This window comes from Argiope bruennichi, chromosome 4 (assembly GCF_947563725.1).
Source record: "Argiope bruennichi chromosome 4, qqArgBrue1.1, whole genome shotgun sequence".
Taxonomy (NCBI): Eukaryota; Metazoa; Arthropoda; class Arachnida; order Araneae; family Araneidae; genus Argiope; species Argiope bruennichi.
The window spans coordinates 120,807,324-120,822,495 of record NC_079154.1 but is presented as its reverse complement, the minus strand read 5'-3'; the positions used below and the strand labels follow the sequence as shown (position 1 = coordinate 120,822,495).

Below are 15,172 nucleotides of genomic sequence, written 5' to 3'. Positions count from 1 at the left end.
GTGTTACACATTATGTAGTATCACTTTCTTATAAATTTTAATTATTCATTGTGAGATAGATAAAAAATATCCTCTCTGTTGTCGTTGAGTTATATTATTTTATATGCGATGATAAAACTATTTCACTAATGAAAGATTGCAAGAAAACATAAACTGACTTTTTTTTAAACAGACACACGGATCTAATCTGATTTTCATACATCTGTAAAATAATTTTCTAATGGATTGTTTGGCCTCTGCTTCAGAAATACCAAAAGCATTGGAACATAATATGAAAATAGAAAATAAATCAGCTTGTTTTTAATTAAATAAAAACAATTTCTTAAATTTTCTTAACTTATAGTAATGTATCGTAACTATATAGTAACTATAGAATACTATTTATAGTAACTATATAGTATCTTTTATCCATAACTCTCACCTTTAACAGGTTCATTATACATCTTTGTTTCTTCATTCAGCCCATTATCAAAAATTTTGTTGATGTATCATTTGGGGGTCAATGTATTTCGTAAGCTTTTTTTAATAATTCATTACTTATTTAATTGAGTCAAATTTATTTATGATACTTGAAGTACTACCTACTGAATAGGAGATGACAAGGTCTACATTCTGCCGATTTTCTATAGATTCCAAACTGAGTTGTTCTTAGAACGATTATTGCAATCGCAACTGAATACTTAGGCCTAATAGAACACGCTTCAAATTATATTTATGAAAATTATGATAACTTAGGTCTTGAATATCTGAAAATCTTACATGTCAGCATCAAAATCATAAGGCTTTTTTTTTCATATTAAAAGTAGTAATATAATAAGCATGGCAATTCCTGTCCTTAAGAAAGAGACGCTTTGAGATATTTTACAATCTAATCTACGCAGTTATAGGTTATAACATAGATTTACAGATCTATAAATTAATATGAAATTATTTAATTTATATTTGTGTAAGATTATTTGTTAATGTGTTATAGAAAATGTTGCTGAACAATTAATTGAAGACAAACTTTAAAAATTAGAAAATATTGAAGAATAAATTTATAAATAAGTTATATTTTATTCTATAAATATGAAAAATGAAACAAAATCTGTCATTTTTTACGAAACTCATTGTATTGAATTTAATTATTCTATTTATATGCATTTGACATCACTATCGTCAAAAGTTAATGAAACTCTGTTTTAACCTTTAAATTCGATGCCCATTAAAAAATTGCAAATATAAATATTCAAAATACTTTTTGTTTCTCTGTAAAAATAACAGTTTGATTGAAAAAATAATGACTAGGTTAATTTGTTTTTAGTAGGATAATTCATTGCACCATCTTGTTCTTTTGAAAAGGATTTGATTGAAATTTTTCAAAAATTCAAATACTATTGAAAGTTGCTCAAAACTTTTAAATATATCAACCGTAAAAAATGTTTTCAGTCGTGTAAGTAATTTAATAAAGCACATAAAAAGGAAACTACCTGAGCATTGATCCGATAATGTGAAACGTTTCTTTGGAAATCTTCCAAAATTTGGGTTTTTAACATTTTGATTTTAGATTTTTTACATTACATTTTACACATATTTTAGTTTTTGTTTGTAACAATTTCGCTCTTGATGCAATTTGTTTTAAAATGGAATAGTCTTTTAATCAATAATAAACATTAATATTAAACAGTCAATATCTGCGTTTTTCTTATGCATATCCAAGTCATAATTATTGTTTTCATTTCATTCCTTTTTTTTACTTTCTCCTTTTGGGTTTCTTTCATTATTTATTTTTTTCCGGGATAAGGAGCTACATAAACATTTCATTTAAAAAAAAAAGCTAAATCTAACTCTATACACTTTCTTTTTCATGAAACGTATTATTTTAATTACTAAGTGAATATGAACGTTATTTGTTTTCTGATCTTATCCTAATTTAATGTGATGTAACATTTAAGGCAGCTACTTCGAGAAGCCAATTTGGTTAATAAAAAATATGTTTTCTTTATTAAGTAATTCTTATAGGTCTTAAATTTATCCTTAAATTGTTAATCCACTATAAAAAAATACCCCCTCCCCTCCCTATAAAATAGTTACTCCACTATGAAAGAAGCCCACAATTAGATAAATCAACTTTCTAAGTAATCAACTTTGACCAACTTAGATCACAAGTGAGAGAATCAGTTGATCTTAAAATAATATTTTATACAATAATACAGAGATCTAACTGTTTCGATTGTTTTTACACTATCACTACTGAAGGATCTTAAACGTCTATTCAACGAAATTAATTTGTGTACCAAAGATGCCTGGCCATAATGAAATTTTCTTCTCCTTTTATTAAGAGTGATTGATTTGAATACATGCAACGTGTGATTTGCTCATTAGAGATTCTCATCAAGATAGCTTTCGAGTACAAGGAGATTTTCTAAGAACTATCAAGGATATCCAAAGATACATTTTCTTAACAGTCATCAATTAAGTGAATCTATCTATGTAAAATAATCCCTTAAAAACATGGGATGTCATTTTGGTATTTGAAGAGTAGGGAATTTGTCGCAACTCGGAGATTTCCGCATTTCCAGGTACTTAAAAGCGAATTTTCTTAGGATTGTGCGTTACAATTTTAGTCTTAAAAATGTAATGCATATTCTCAATTTTAATACACGAAATTCACTTTTGTAAACTAAAAATTTGCTTTATCTTTTTCTTTCTTTATTTTAGAATATTCATTATAATAAATTTTTTTAAAATCTCTTATATTTCTTTAGTATATTATGTAACAGAACTCTGTGTTGTATTATTGTATCTTTAAATATTAAATCTTATTTCGTAAACTCATTATGAGATAAAGCTGCTAATGAATAGTCAAAATGAATTTAATAAATGATTAATGTATAATTAATAAATGATTAAGGTATAATTTATTTTGGAAAATTTTAAAACATTGCTTATCATCAAGAATAAAAGCCTTTAAAATTTTAATACTCTAGCACATAAGACTCTGGTATAGTGAAACATCAAATAAATATAATATTATTTTTTACATATGTTAAACAAGCAAGTTAAGAGATGCATCTTATATCTCAATATAAATGCGTCTTTATAAACATTACAAGCGGAAATTATGCATTTTATGTTTGATTAACATTAATAATTCTGATTGATTCATTAACAAATATGTTGATAACTTTGATTGATATTTAAAAATTTTAACTTAAACTTTCCTGACATATCTGATGTATTTCCTTTAAAAGACGATTGGATATTAGATCTAATTCGTGAAGAATATTTTCTAAAGCTTTTTTTATAAGATTGTAATCCTTTTAGGGGATAAATATATATATTTGCTTTCTGTCCTTACACTAATTTTTTGAGGATTGATCGTGTTAAAATAATTGCATTCAATCTAATAGAATTTTGTATTTTTTGAATGATGCCATCATTTTAGAGGCGCCAAATTCTGCCTTGAGTTATTTCCATCACAAAAATTCAAGTACTTTCTTTTGTAATCGAGAATATGCATTAATTTAGCGAAATCTATGTACTTCGTTTGGATATTTATTTAATTATAATACAATTAATTTTGTCTAAATATTTATATGATTGATATTATTTATTTATATTTAATCCTATCAAATTTATTTATATGGTTTGGTTAAATATTGGCATACTAACTAATATTATCCTTTTTATCTTTCTAGTGCGATGCAGCTGTAGGAATGAAAGCATTTTTCGATATGCTTCACCAAAAGCCTCACAAATTAATCCTTTTTGGTGCAGCATGTACAGGAGTTACGGATCCTATTGCCAAGTCCTCACAGTTCTTCCAGTTAGCTCAGGTGAGTTAAATCAAGCAATTTTGATTCAATAAGTAATCATGTTCGTCATACTTAAGAAATATAAGGTAGATTCCTACTTAAAGAAGTCTTATTATGATTAAATCTGCTCACATACAGTCTATATATTGGCTTTTTTGTAGTGAGTATACATAAAGAAAGTATTATATCCATCAAAATGTTAGAAATCGAGATTTTTACAAAATTTCACATTTCAGTCCTTTTTGACTCTCATAAACATTTTGTTACAAATGTCTTTGTTAATAAGCGGGATAGCTCAAAGACGCTTTAAGCTATAATGATGAAATTTGGTATGTGATCTTCATTCCCAATTTGTAGATTTCTGTCGTTTATAAGCGAAATATATTCAGAAAGCTCTGAATATACTTATTTGGATGTCCGAATACAAATGAACACAAAAAACGTAAAATACAAATGACAATAAAACGTAAAGAACTAGATAAATAAAATTTAGTTAAAAGTTATAACATATATTATTGATTCGCATCATATTTTATGCCAAAATTGACAAAGTGTTGTGTCTATATGGGCTTCAGCTTGCACGTAAACACTATATCTGAAATAACTCAAAAACTTAGACAAATGAATTTGATAGTCAGTAATTATTTGATCAAAAATGTAGTTCTGAGTCAAATTTTGGTTTACATCGGTTTAAAAAAAGAGGTAATTTTCCGTTAGCCACGCGCAAATGTCGCCAAATGTGAACCACACGCGAATTTGTCATAAGAAATTTGGCGGAATTCTACTTTATTTGGCGATTTTTTGCTTGCGCCCGGCTAACGGATTGTAAACCAAACACGAATTTGGCATAAGGAATTTGGCGGAATTCTACATTATTTGGCGATTTTTCGCTCTCACCCGGCTAAAGGAATAGTACCAAAAAAGATGCTCAGAATACATTGTCAGCTTTCTTCACTACACTTTAAAACAAGAAGCGTTCAAACACTGAAAGTAGAAATCTATGAACTCACAGCTTTCAAGACATGACCCAAATTATCTTTTCTGAGCGGTAAGGCAGGAGGATGGAGTATAATGCGAAAAAATTGTTATTAGATTAGAAATCCTTTATTGATTTATTATTAGAAAATTATTAAAAGAAAATTATGCGAGACAGTTTTGTGATGGCGCTAATTGGATTACATTATTATCTACACATACGTTATGATCAGCGAGATTGTCCAATATATTTCTTCATTATTTATTCATGACTGCAAGAAAAAAAAATAAAACTGTAATTAATCAGATTTATCTGCATGATTATTAACATTAATATTAATTTCTGTCAAATTATATGGTGTTTACAAAATAAGCAATCTCAAAAATATGGTTTCCAAAAACTTATATTTACATTTATCACTATTAATAAGGAATAAAATAACAAAAATAATTATTTAATTAAAGTTTAAAAAGCAAATAGTTTTTTAAAAAAACTGAAAACTTTTTAACGAATATAATAATATACTTGATTGTTTTTTGTTTTTTTTTTTACTAATATGTACTTTGGGAACAAATTATCTATTGAAAGATACCCTGGAAATACGCCCTGTATGTAAATTTTATAAAAATAATTTTACATATAAGTGTATGCGCCAGTAGGGTGATTTTCAATTTTTTCTCTTCATGGCTCAAAAGAAAGCTGTGATTTATGCATGTCATTCCATTCTCAGAAGAACTGATTCCACTCAGACATATACTACGTTCAAATCTGTATTTCTTTGGAGTGTGTTAGAAGAAATTGAGACTTCATGATTTAATCCCTAGAACCTTTTGAAAAGTGATTAATATTCGATGATTACAATAATGCTTAAAGATTGAGTTAAAAGTTTTATATTAAGACTATAAATCAATTTATATTTTATAAAAGAAGAAAATCATGGATGAGAAAATGCACTCTAGATGTAAATTATTATTTATATATATGCAACTGTAAGGAATATTCATTTCCTGAGATAAATTTCATGATGAGTTTTCCGTAACTCCAATTTGTAAAAAAAATAATTTTCAAAATCGAGTTATTTATCGTAAAAGAATATAAATGGCTACTCCATTTAGCCACCAAAAAATAAATAATGCATGATTCAATTAACTAAATTTCTAATGCATTTTGCTTACCAAAATAATGCAAAAAGTATTTAAAATTTTAAAAAATGAAAAAAAATATCAATTAATTATTAAATTTATAAAATTATACTGTATTCATCAAAACGGCTGTGAACATCCTTTGATTTGTAAAATTAAGATTCTAAGCAATATATGTGTTACTGTTAATGTAATTAATCGGTATTTATTAATAGTTTTAATAATTACCGATCAAAGTGGCCAATTCATTTATCACAGTGATCGGTTTTTATTGATGCTAATAGAGCTTATTATTTACAATAACCTATTAATCCCTTTGACCGTATTATATATGAATAAAAGTAGAGATTCCATTAATGTTAACTATCATATTTACTACACGTAGCAAAGTACTGTGTATTGAGAGTTTTCATAAACTATTCTATTTCAAAATTTTAGCTTTATAATAATTTATAATGTATTAAAGTGGAGCATCTTACTTTTTTTCATTTAGAATGATACAAAACACATTAGAGAATTTTAAAAATATATACTATTAGATAAAAATATATACGATTATAACTTTACTTCAGTTATTTTTTTTAATTTGAGGGCTTATTTTTAAAATGTAATAACATATTAATGATTCAAAGTACTGTCCATCAATCACTAGCAACTCCTTTTTACATCTTTATGGTATTTGTCGGTTCCTATCTTGAAAAACCTCTGCGTCGTTTGAGGTGATTCACGAATCTATCCATTTTGATGTTTTTTATAAGAGCGAAAATTCTGACCATAAGGTCGTCGGTTATCGAGCGAAATAGTTAATTGTCCAAAAGAAAACTGTCTATAGAGTACTGGGGTGGAGTAAGATCTTCCAGTACGTCTTTACCAATCTTGAGACATTTGGCTAACCTTGTCATGCTGGAGGGCAATTATCTCGTGTCTCTCTTGGTATTGTGACCGTTTCTCCTTCAATTTTTGGTCAAACACATATGCTGTGTTCGTCAGCGACTCCCTGCGACGGTTTCATAGGTATTAACAGTTCATATGTTCATATAATATGTCATACCAAGTTAGACCCACCAAATGCAGAGCACAACATTCGATCTGAAGCGTTGAAATTATTCTCGAACTGTTCTGTCACTAAGAACAAACTCACCGTAAGCATTTACGAGCATTTGATGCACATCACGGTTTTCTTCAAATAGAAGCATAAAATACGAAACTTCTAAGAAATGATAAAAATTTTACTCGAAAACTGACATCTATGATCACAAATAAATTTATGATGCGAACACAAATTCACTGATGTAGTGCTGTCGTTATATTGACAGATGCCAAATATGTGACAGTTGCTACAATTTTGATTTGCATGTTTTTAAAAACACTTACAACTGCAGACTTTTAACGAAAAACGGCGAAAGCAAAGTTGGAAAATTGCGAAATAAAATTACAAAAGCTTATTTTTAAGACTGCTTGACTCGTTTGTAAACCTTAAATAAAATTACTCAATTCACAAACATGGAATGCAATTGTTTCACTAAGATTCGAGATTCCAACAATTTTCAAGTATTATATTTACTACGTATTTACACATAAATCCATGCTTTTAATTAAATTAGTTTATTCTGAAATTCTAGTTTAATTATTATTCTGAAAATATAACAGTAATTTTACTTTTTAATTAATGCATGATTGTATCACATATAATAACTTTTACCATATGTGAAGAAGTAGAATGCTTAATTTTGCTGTCTGTATACGTTTTAAAAAAAATTTGAATAACAAAATACAGAAGCAATCTGCTGCATCTTTCGTTCATTAGGAATACTAAAATTCTACAGAAATTTAAAGGGACGTTTCATGCGTAAACTCGCATTATTTGCATATTTTAGAGTAAGTATGCTTAATTGGTAGATAATGAAGCATATCTAATCTCATTAGCCGTATTTTAACTTTAAATATTCCCTATGGACAAGTAATAAGGGTATTTTATCTGGATAAAAACCAGTTTTATTTAAATTATTACTTGGTCTTGTGAGCAATCTAAATATATCTGGTTTATCGGTTAAAAAAATGAATTTCTATTTTTTAAAAATGGCGATATTTTAACGAACGTCAAATGGGTCGATTTCTAATTTAAAGTTAGTGGGAGGAATATGTTGTTACATTCAATTACACTTATTTAAAAATTTTAAGATGCAAATTTCTTAGCGTATTTCAGCCCTTTTTACTTTCTTGCATACGTGGTATAGAGAAAGTACAGTAGTTGCCAAAAAATTCGCACTTATCGGATCCCCACGCTTTAGACCAGAATCCAAAAAATATTTCTTTGAAAGATACCAGACTGTCTGTTAGACTGTGACAAAGATAATTCAAAAACACTTTGAACTTGAAGGGTGAAATTAGGTATACTGTCTTTGCACCAAATTTATGGAATTCTAACAAAATTTGAACAAATTCTATCCAAAGGAAATCTATCTGTCCTTACTATTCGAAAATAAGTTAATACGATAGCTACGAAGTGGAGAGAACTAGATAAATGAAATTCGGTATAGAGAATTAACATTTGTGGTGCAGACAACTGTCAAATTTTGAGGCAAATCCAACAAGGGATTGACAGCCTGATTGCCTGTACTTTTAAAAACATATACACATGAAAACAGAGAAATGTAACACTTTTAATATATCAAATTTGGTATGTAATTTTGTCACTACATGAATAGCTTTGTGTCAAATTTTTGTTCCAATCGATTGAGGAAAATGCGTCTGAAAACACAAATTCGATTTTCGGATACTATTAACCACGTGACAGGAATTAATCGCAAAAAAAAAAAAAGAACTTTTTAAGGATTGCACGTTAGATTAATTTTTAAAATACCAAATTCGCGCCAAAGATTTGTATTTCGTAACTATTGAATGCCAATGCCAAGCAAGGCATATAACAACTTTATAAGAGAATATGCGAGAAGATCACTCCCTTTATCACTATGACCATTATGCAAGAACAAAACAATTTTGAGAATTTTTCTATATTTATACAAAGACCAATAGCTCAATAACTATTAGTTACTTTATTATAGATCTAGCAAGAGAACATCTGTCATCGAATTTCATAATCTTCAAGATGAGCTTTACAAAAGATAAGAAGCTTATATTTTAGAGGATTATGGAAGGAATCCCATGAGGCGTGTTATTCTTCATAGCGTAACTACTAGCTTTAGAAGTAAATGAAAATGTTTTTGAGCTTTAAACTTAACAAGATCACAATTTCTGCGACGCCGATATCCAAGGATGCTAAAAGTAGAACGATCGTAATCTCTTTTCAGAAATTTCCAGCAAGAAAGGTCGTCTTGTAAAAGATATTTTAAAATGTCGAACATTTAGAAAATTGAATTAAAGTATAATTTTTTTCTAATTTACAGCTGCCATGTATGATGTACTTAACACACATTAAATATAAAGCCTCAGGTGCTGAAAGAGATGAACACAGATTAGCCATTTCATAAAGAGGATTACAGAATTCTTTCACTGAAGATTAGTGTTTTAAGAGGAGAACTTGAAAATTGGAATTATTTCCTCTTTAATTGTTATTTTTATTCCGAAAGAATTATTAATTAATATAAGCACACTTTTTCCGATTCCGTTTTACATGCAGCATTTAGAATTTTGAATATAAGCATGCATAAAAACCAAATTAATACCAAAAAGTATCAATAATGTAGCTGGGAAATTCTATAAATAACAATCATTTCTTTTTTCTCAAATCAAAGGAGGTAGGTTTAGTCTTTGAACTACAATACTAAAATATCGATCAGCTGCCTCTTAATAATATCCATTTCGTGGCGAAGAAGAGTAGTTTTTTTCTTTTTTATAAATAATTGAATGACAAGATTTGTCGTTTTCTTTGACCTTGCTTATAGTTTATTACTCTTCTTAAAATAAAAAGTTAATTCACATGGGATGATGAAACTAATGGCATTTAGTGGCATGTGATTTAATTTGAACAGAACCGAAATTATAATGATTTACAATTACAGTAGTACCAGTAAATCCTTTAACTTTTGGGGCAACTTATACAAATAAGTAAGTAAAATGTTGATTTTAAAGGTTAAAGTTGAGCAGTTAATAATTTGGAGTGCAAAATAAAATTTAAATTTTGAAAATAATTATTTCCTTCAATTTCTTTAAATGGTATTTGCTGATGACAGTCATGAAATACATTGTAAATTTAATTATTATAAAAATAAGATAGTTCTGATTTTTCACGAAATATTTAGGTTAATTTTTTTTAGTCAAGAAAAATGTAGCAAATAAAGCTAATTTGAAAAAAAAAATATTTTTAGCTTTGTTAGTTATCTGTACTTATTGTTTTTCTTTCCTGATCAGAAATGTAAAAATTTACCAAAGTGATTCTGTATTTTATGCCTAAAACCACGTATGCTTCAGTAATATTTAATATAATGAAACGAGATTTTCACTTTTTTTGTCTTATTTGAAAACTTCAGTTATAAACAGTAGAAGATTGTTTTATTTGTAAGAAAATCATATACAGTTTAGTAAATGATTTATAAATATTTAAATATTATTCAAAAAGAATTAAATTTTTAATCAAATAATAATAATCGTATTAATCTTCAATGCTTTGTATTTCATAATTTTCCACTTAAAATAACTATTCATTTCGCATCTATTTTCAGCCATTTCAGACTGGTCCAGGGTGTTTTAGCGAGACTTTTCTGATATATATTTAATTTTTCTCAAAGCAATCGCATTGGCTATTATAAGCATTGTTGTAGTTATCAAATTAGGTACATATATATCTTAGATCTCAGGCTATTTTATTAATATATAAGATTTTATATTCTGATATTTTATATTCACTTTATATACATGTATTTATTACATTTTTATATCCAAGATAGTGAAACCCGAACAATGCAGATAGGATATCAAATTTTATATTTATATATACTCATATATACACATGCTTATTTTTGTATATATAATTTTATTTCCCCAATGTTTCATAATCATTCTCTAGAATTCTTACGAATAATTTTCATTGCATCGTTGGATTTGTTTAGAGACTTTTGACAAATATTTCTATTTTGACAAATTTTTCTATATAAAAATCGTGAAGCCAACATTTTATTTCAAACAATTTATATATTGCATAATTTATTGTATAATCATTATTGTTAACCATTTAAAGATATAACGGAAAATCTAGCGAATTTGTAAGCTGAGTTCTGAAGGATCACAATTGCAATTGCCACTCCCTATTGATAGATAGTGGAAGCCAAAACATCATTAATCCATATTTTTCAGAAACCTTTTAAAATATCTAAAAATGTTTTAGTTGATTACTATCTGGCAGCCAGGAGGAACCCCCAAAAAATAAGCAATTTATAGTCAGAATTTCCAAACTTAAGATCTGATTGATAATTGATTTAATTCCTCTCTTCAGGCATCCATTTAGTAAAAATACTTTCGATTTGAAATTTATAATATCTTTATTTTTCCTTATGGTAACAATAGCATGATTTGAGATGGGTAGGAAATCTTAAGAAATGCCATTTAAGCTTCTGGACTTCGGTGTATAATACTGACACTTCGGTGTCGTTTTCTTTTTCTCAAAATGTAATATAAACCCTTAATATCTAATTATCAGTCGCTGAATGCCAAACGCAATTTATCGCCAAATGCCTAGATTCGATTACCCATCAGTTTCGATTCTATTTTATATCATAATAATAATTTCCAGAATTGAAATGGAATAAAAATTATTAAGTACATTATCGATTATTATAACTTTACAATTGAAGAATAAATGTTTAAAATTCATAGATATTGGATACAGATTCGTAGATATTTAAAAGTATTTAGGATTTTTTATTGAATTCTATCTTGGCACGCATATTAATTCTTGTGGCTTACGACATGTAACACTTTAACAAAAAGAAACTATTTATTCTACATGTTTATTAATGATACTTTTCTATACATGAAAGTAGGAGAGTGATATATTCTCCATATTCATTTACGTCAACACATATAAAACGTTTCTGTTAGTTTAATGATTTTTCTGTCAATACATGTTTTACTTTTTATACTGAATTCAATTTTCTTGTCTAACAGCTGTCTGTCACTAGAAATAAGATGTTTCTAACCTAACAGTTTTTGACAAAATTAATGCTTTCGACACTACATCACAGACTGAGCAATAAAAGCACAAATATGCTCCAAGAAAGTGAATATTTAACAAATCCATTAATGCAAAATAGCCCACATACACTCTATTGCAGAAATAAGACCTATCAAAAGACGCCTCGCGTTTTAATGGAAACATGTCACATAGCATTCTCGCTTTCATTAATTCCGGCAGTCAGCTCTACTTAAATGCTGATAAATAGTTTTCGACTTTATATTTCCTTCAACTTACTTGACAGCGGGAGCTGACATTATTTTTATTCTTTCTTCTAATATAAATAAAAGTACTTCCAAGATGAATATCTTGTTATTCAAGCGAGATTAATTTCTAGCACTAATGGAAGCTAAAATTAGCAATGATTATTTGTTTCGACACCTTCAGATTTCATATGCATAAGAATTAATTAATAATTTGAATATATTCTTAGAAGTTTTCTCCAAAATTGTACAGTAGAAAAATACAAGTTATTTAAATTTTAAATGAATTCAGTAAGAATTTACTTTGCAATTCCTTCAATTTTTGAAAAAGATTGCATTAAATAACAGTGGCAGAGTTGCAAGAGTTTTATTTTCTGGATAAAAGGGAAGCACTGTTGAGGATCACAGTTTAATTTAGATGATTTTTTTTTTTGTCACGCGGGCATCGATTCAATGAACTCATTATTTATAATTTAAAATTATTATTTATAATTCTTAATTGACTTTATAAATAGAAAAAAAAATATTTAAAATTCAGAAGTATTACAAGAATTTTTATTTACATTGGCTCAACTAAAACGTCACAATTCTAATTCTCAAAATGGTAATTGCGATTCTTTTTAAATAACAGAAAACCTAAAATTTTATGTGATCAATCTACAAGTCTAATATAATCTAAGTGGAACCATTAAGTGAATATAAATATAATAGCATGTAAATAAATATAAGTACATTTTCACTTTAAAAAAGGCAATAAATATATAAAGAGGGTGCTAGGACATTGTCTTGGATTAATGCAAATTTCGTATTTTCGTTTGTATTTTCTTTTTCCCCTTTGTAAATTTATTTTCTGTTATGGGTTGTTGTATATCAAATCTGTGGAGCTTCAAAAAAATTATTCCATGCCGCCGAGAATTTTCGGGAAGTATTTGATCATTCAACAGTCAAAATTTTTATTTAATAGAAATAAAGATGCAGCTTTTAAATTAGTGTGAAGTTATTCTAATGTATCAGATGAAATAAGTGGCACACAGAAATAGAAGTATGAAGGTATAAGATGTGAAGTTTTTGACGACACTTTGTGCATTATTGGTTTCCTTTAAATAGGCAAACCAAGTAACAGAAATGGAAATGTTTTCGGTAAACATATTATTATCATGTTGAATGAATTCCGAATCGAACATAAACTCATTTTCTTTTCAGTAAGCGTATTTTTATTTATTTATATATTTTTTGTATTGGAAATTAATATCGTACTTTGACGATTTGACTTTTGATGCCCTGTATAGTAAGTATCCTTAGAAATCTGGGTAATGTTTAATCTTTTCAAAGCCTGTGTGTATATATATATATATATATATATATATATATATATATATTCACACTCGAATATCAAAAAAAAATCTTTCACAGAATGAGAAAGAGAACGTAACGGATTTTCTAAGATGAGGAAATCAAATTGAATCATTACAATTCAAATTCGAAAAGTGTTGATTTTTAATTCATAAAAATATCTAGGATAATGCTTTTATGCTAGGAGAATACTTAAATTAAAAAAATAGCAGTTCATGAAATTAACCATAAATTTCGGGGAAAAAAGTTAATTTTTCCTCTCTAGTTTTAATTTGAATGAATTAATCCACCTTTAAAATTATCAAAAATTTCAGTTTATTTTAAATATTTCTTCTCCCCCCCCATATCTGAAATCGCTTAATATTATTTCATTCGATTTGTGAACATATTATCCTTATAAATGTTTCTCTATATAAATTTTCTCCCTATAAATTTTTCTAAAAGTATATTGTAAATCAAAAGTGTGAATTTTTATAAAATGTGTTGATAATAACCACATATAAAATTATTTAACATGCTTTCTAAATAAAGCTACCTGTTATCCACTACACTGAGGCATTTTTCGTCGTTTTAATGAACTATCAGTCTTTGCTAAGACAAGACGAAATTGAATTTTTGGCATTACAGGCGAGTTTCCTTTAGATAAAGTTTAATTATTTTCCGAATTTTAATTTCTTTTCAGATTAAATTCTTACTTTTATTCTTCAACCATCTTTTTTTATGAAGTGTCTTAGGTAAATTGAAACTTCTATTCAAGGATATTGTTAATACTTATTACACAAACAATCATAATGCAATTTAGTTTGGTGCCTTGTAAATTTTAAGTTAATTCCAATTTTATTGTGGCAATTAAACACAGATTTTAATGATTTCAAAACTCGTTTTTTTAACTATTCTTCTTTTCTAAAATATGTGTTTTAAAACTAAAATTGTCTTTAAACTTTTTTGTCAGCCTTTTGAATAAAATTCTATCATCTTGTTAGCCATTACCGTTTTTTTTTTCTCTCTTTCTTCCTTTTTTTTTCCTTGACGAATATATATTTAATCTTTGGCATGATTTGTTTATATTCACCAGTGACTTATTATTCAAAAACTTTACGCTTCATATAAATTGTAAATGTTTTTCTTGAAATTTTATTATTTATATTTTGTCGTTTCTTCTGAAATAGAGCAAATGTTAATAAATCGCTTCATAACAATTTCATACAGTTATATTCCGAAAGATTAATCGAATACTTTAACGTTAATAGTCTCTTTCTGGTAATAACTAATATAATTTCGTTCTAAAATATTGATGATTTGTTCCAATGAATTGTTCCCTCTAATTTGATGGAAATTTTCAACAATTGATGTGCTGAATTTTATTATAAACGTCAGAAGTCTACGTCTAAAATGTTGTTAATCTTCAAATTCCATTTATAAGTTTATGCGGTTTTCAGGTTTGTGGCTACTAAAAGGTGTCTTAAAAATTACTGATCAGAAATTATTATATTAAAATCTCAGAATTTTGA

General features: G+C 27.3%; 1 protein-coding gene across 2 annotated transcripts in view; it reads left to right on the top strand.

Moving 5' to 3' along the window:
* Positions 1-15,172, top strand: part of LOC129966988 (gamma-aminobutyric acid type B receptor subunit 2-like) — a 332,348-nt gene that overhangs the window by 133,793 nt on the left and 183,383 nt on the right. For both annotated transcript variants that reach the window (XM_056081613.1, XM_056081612.1), the window contains exon 2: positions 3,681-3,818. In XM_056081613.1, the coding sequence (XP_055937588.1) occupies positions 3,681-3,818 (138 nt within the window). The remainder of the gene's footprint in view (positions 1-3,680; positions 3,819-15,172) is intronic.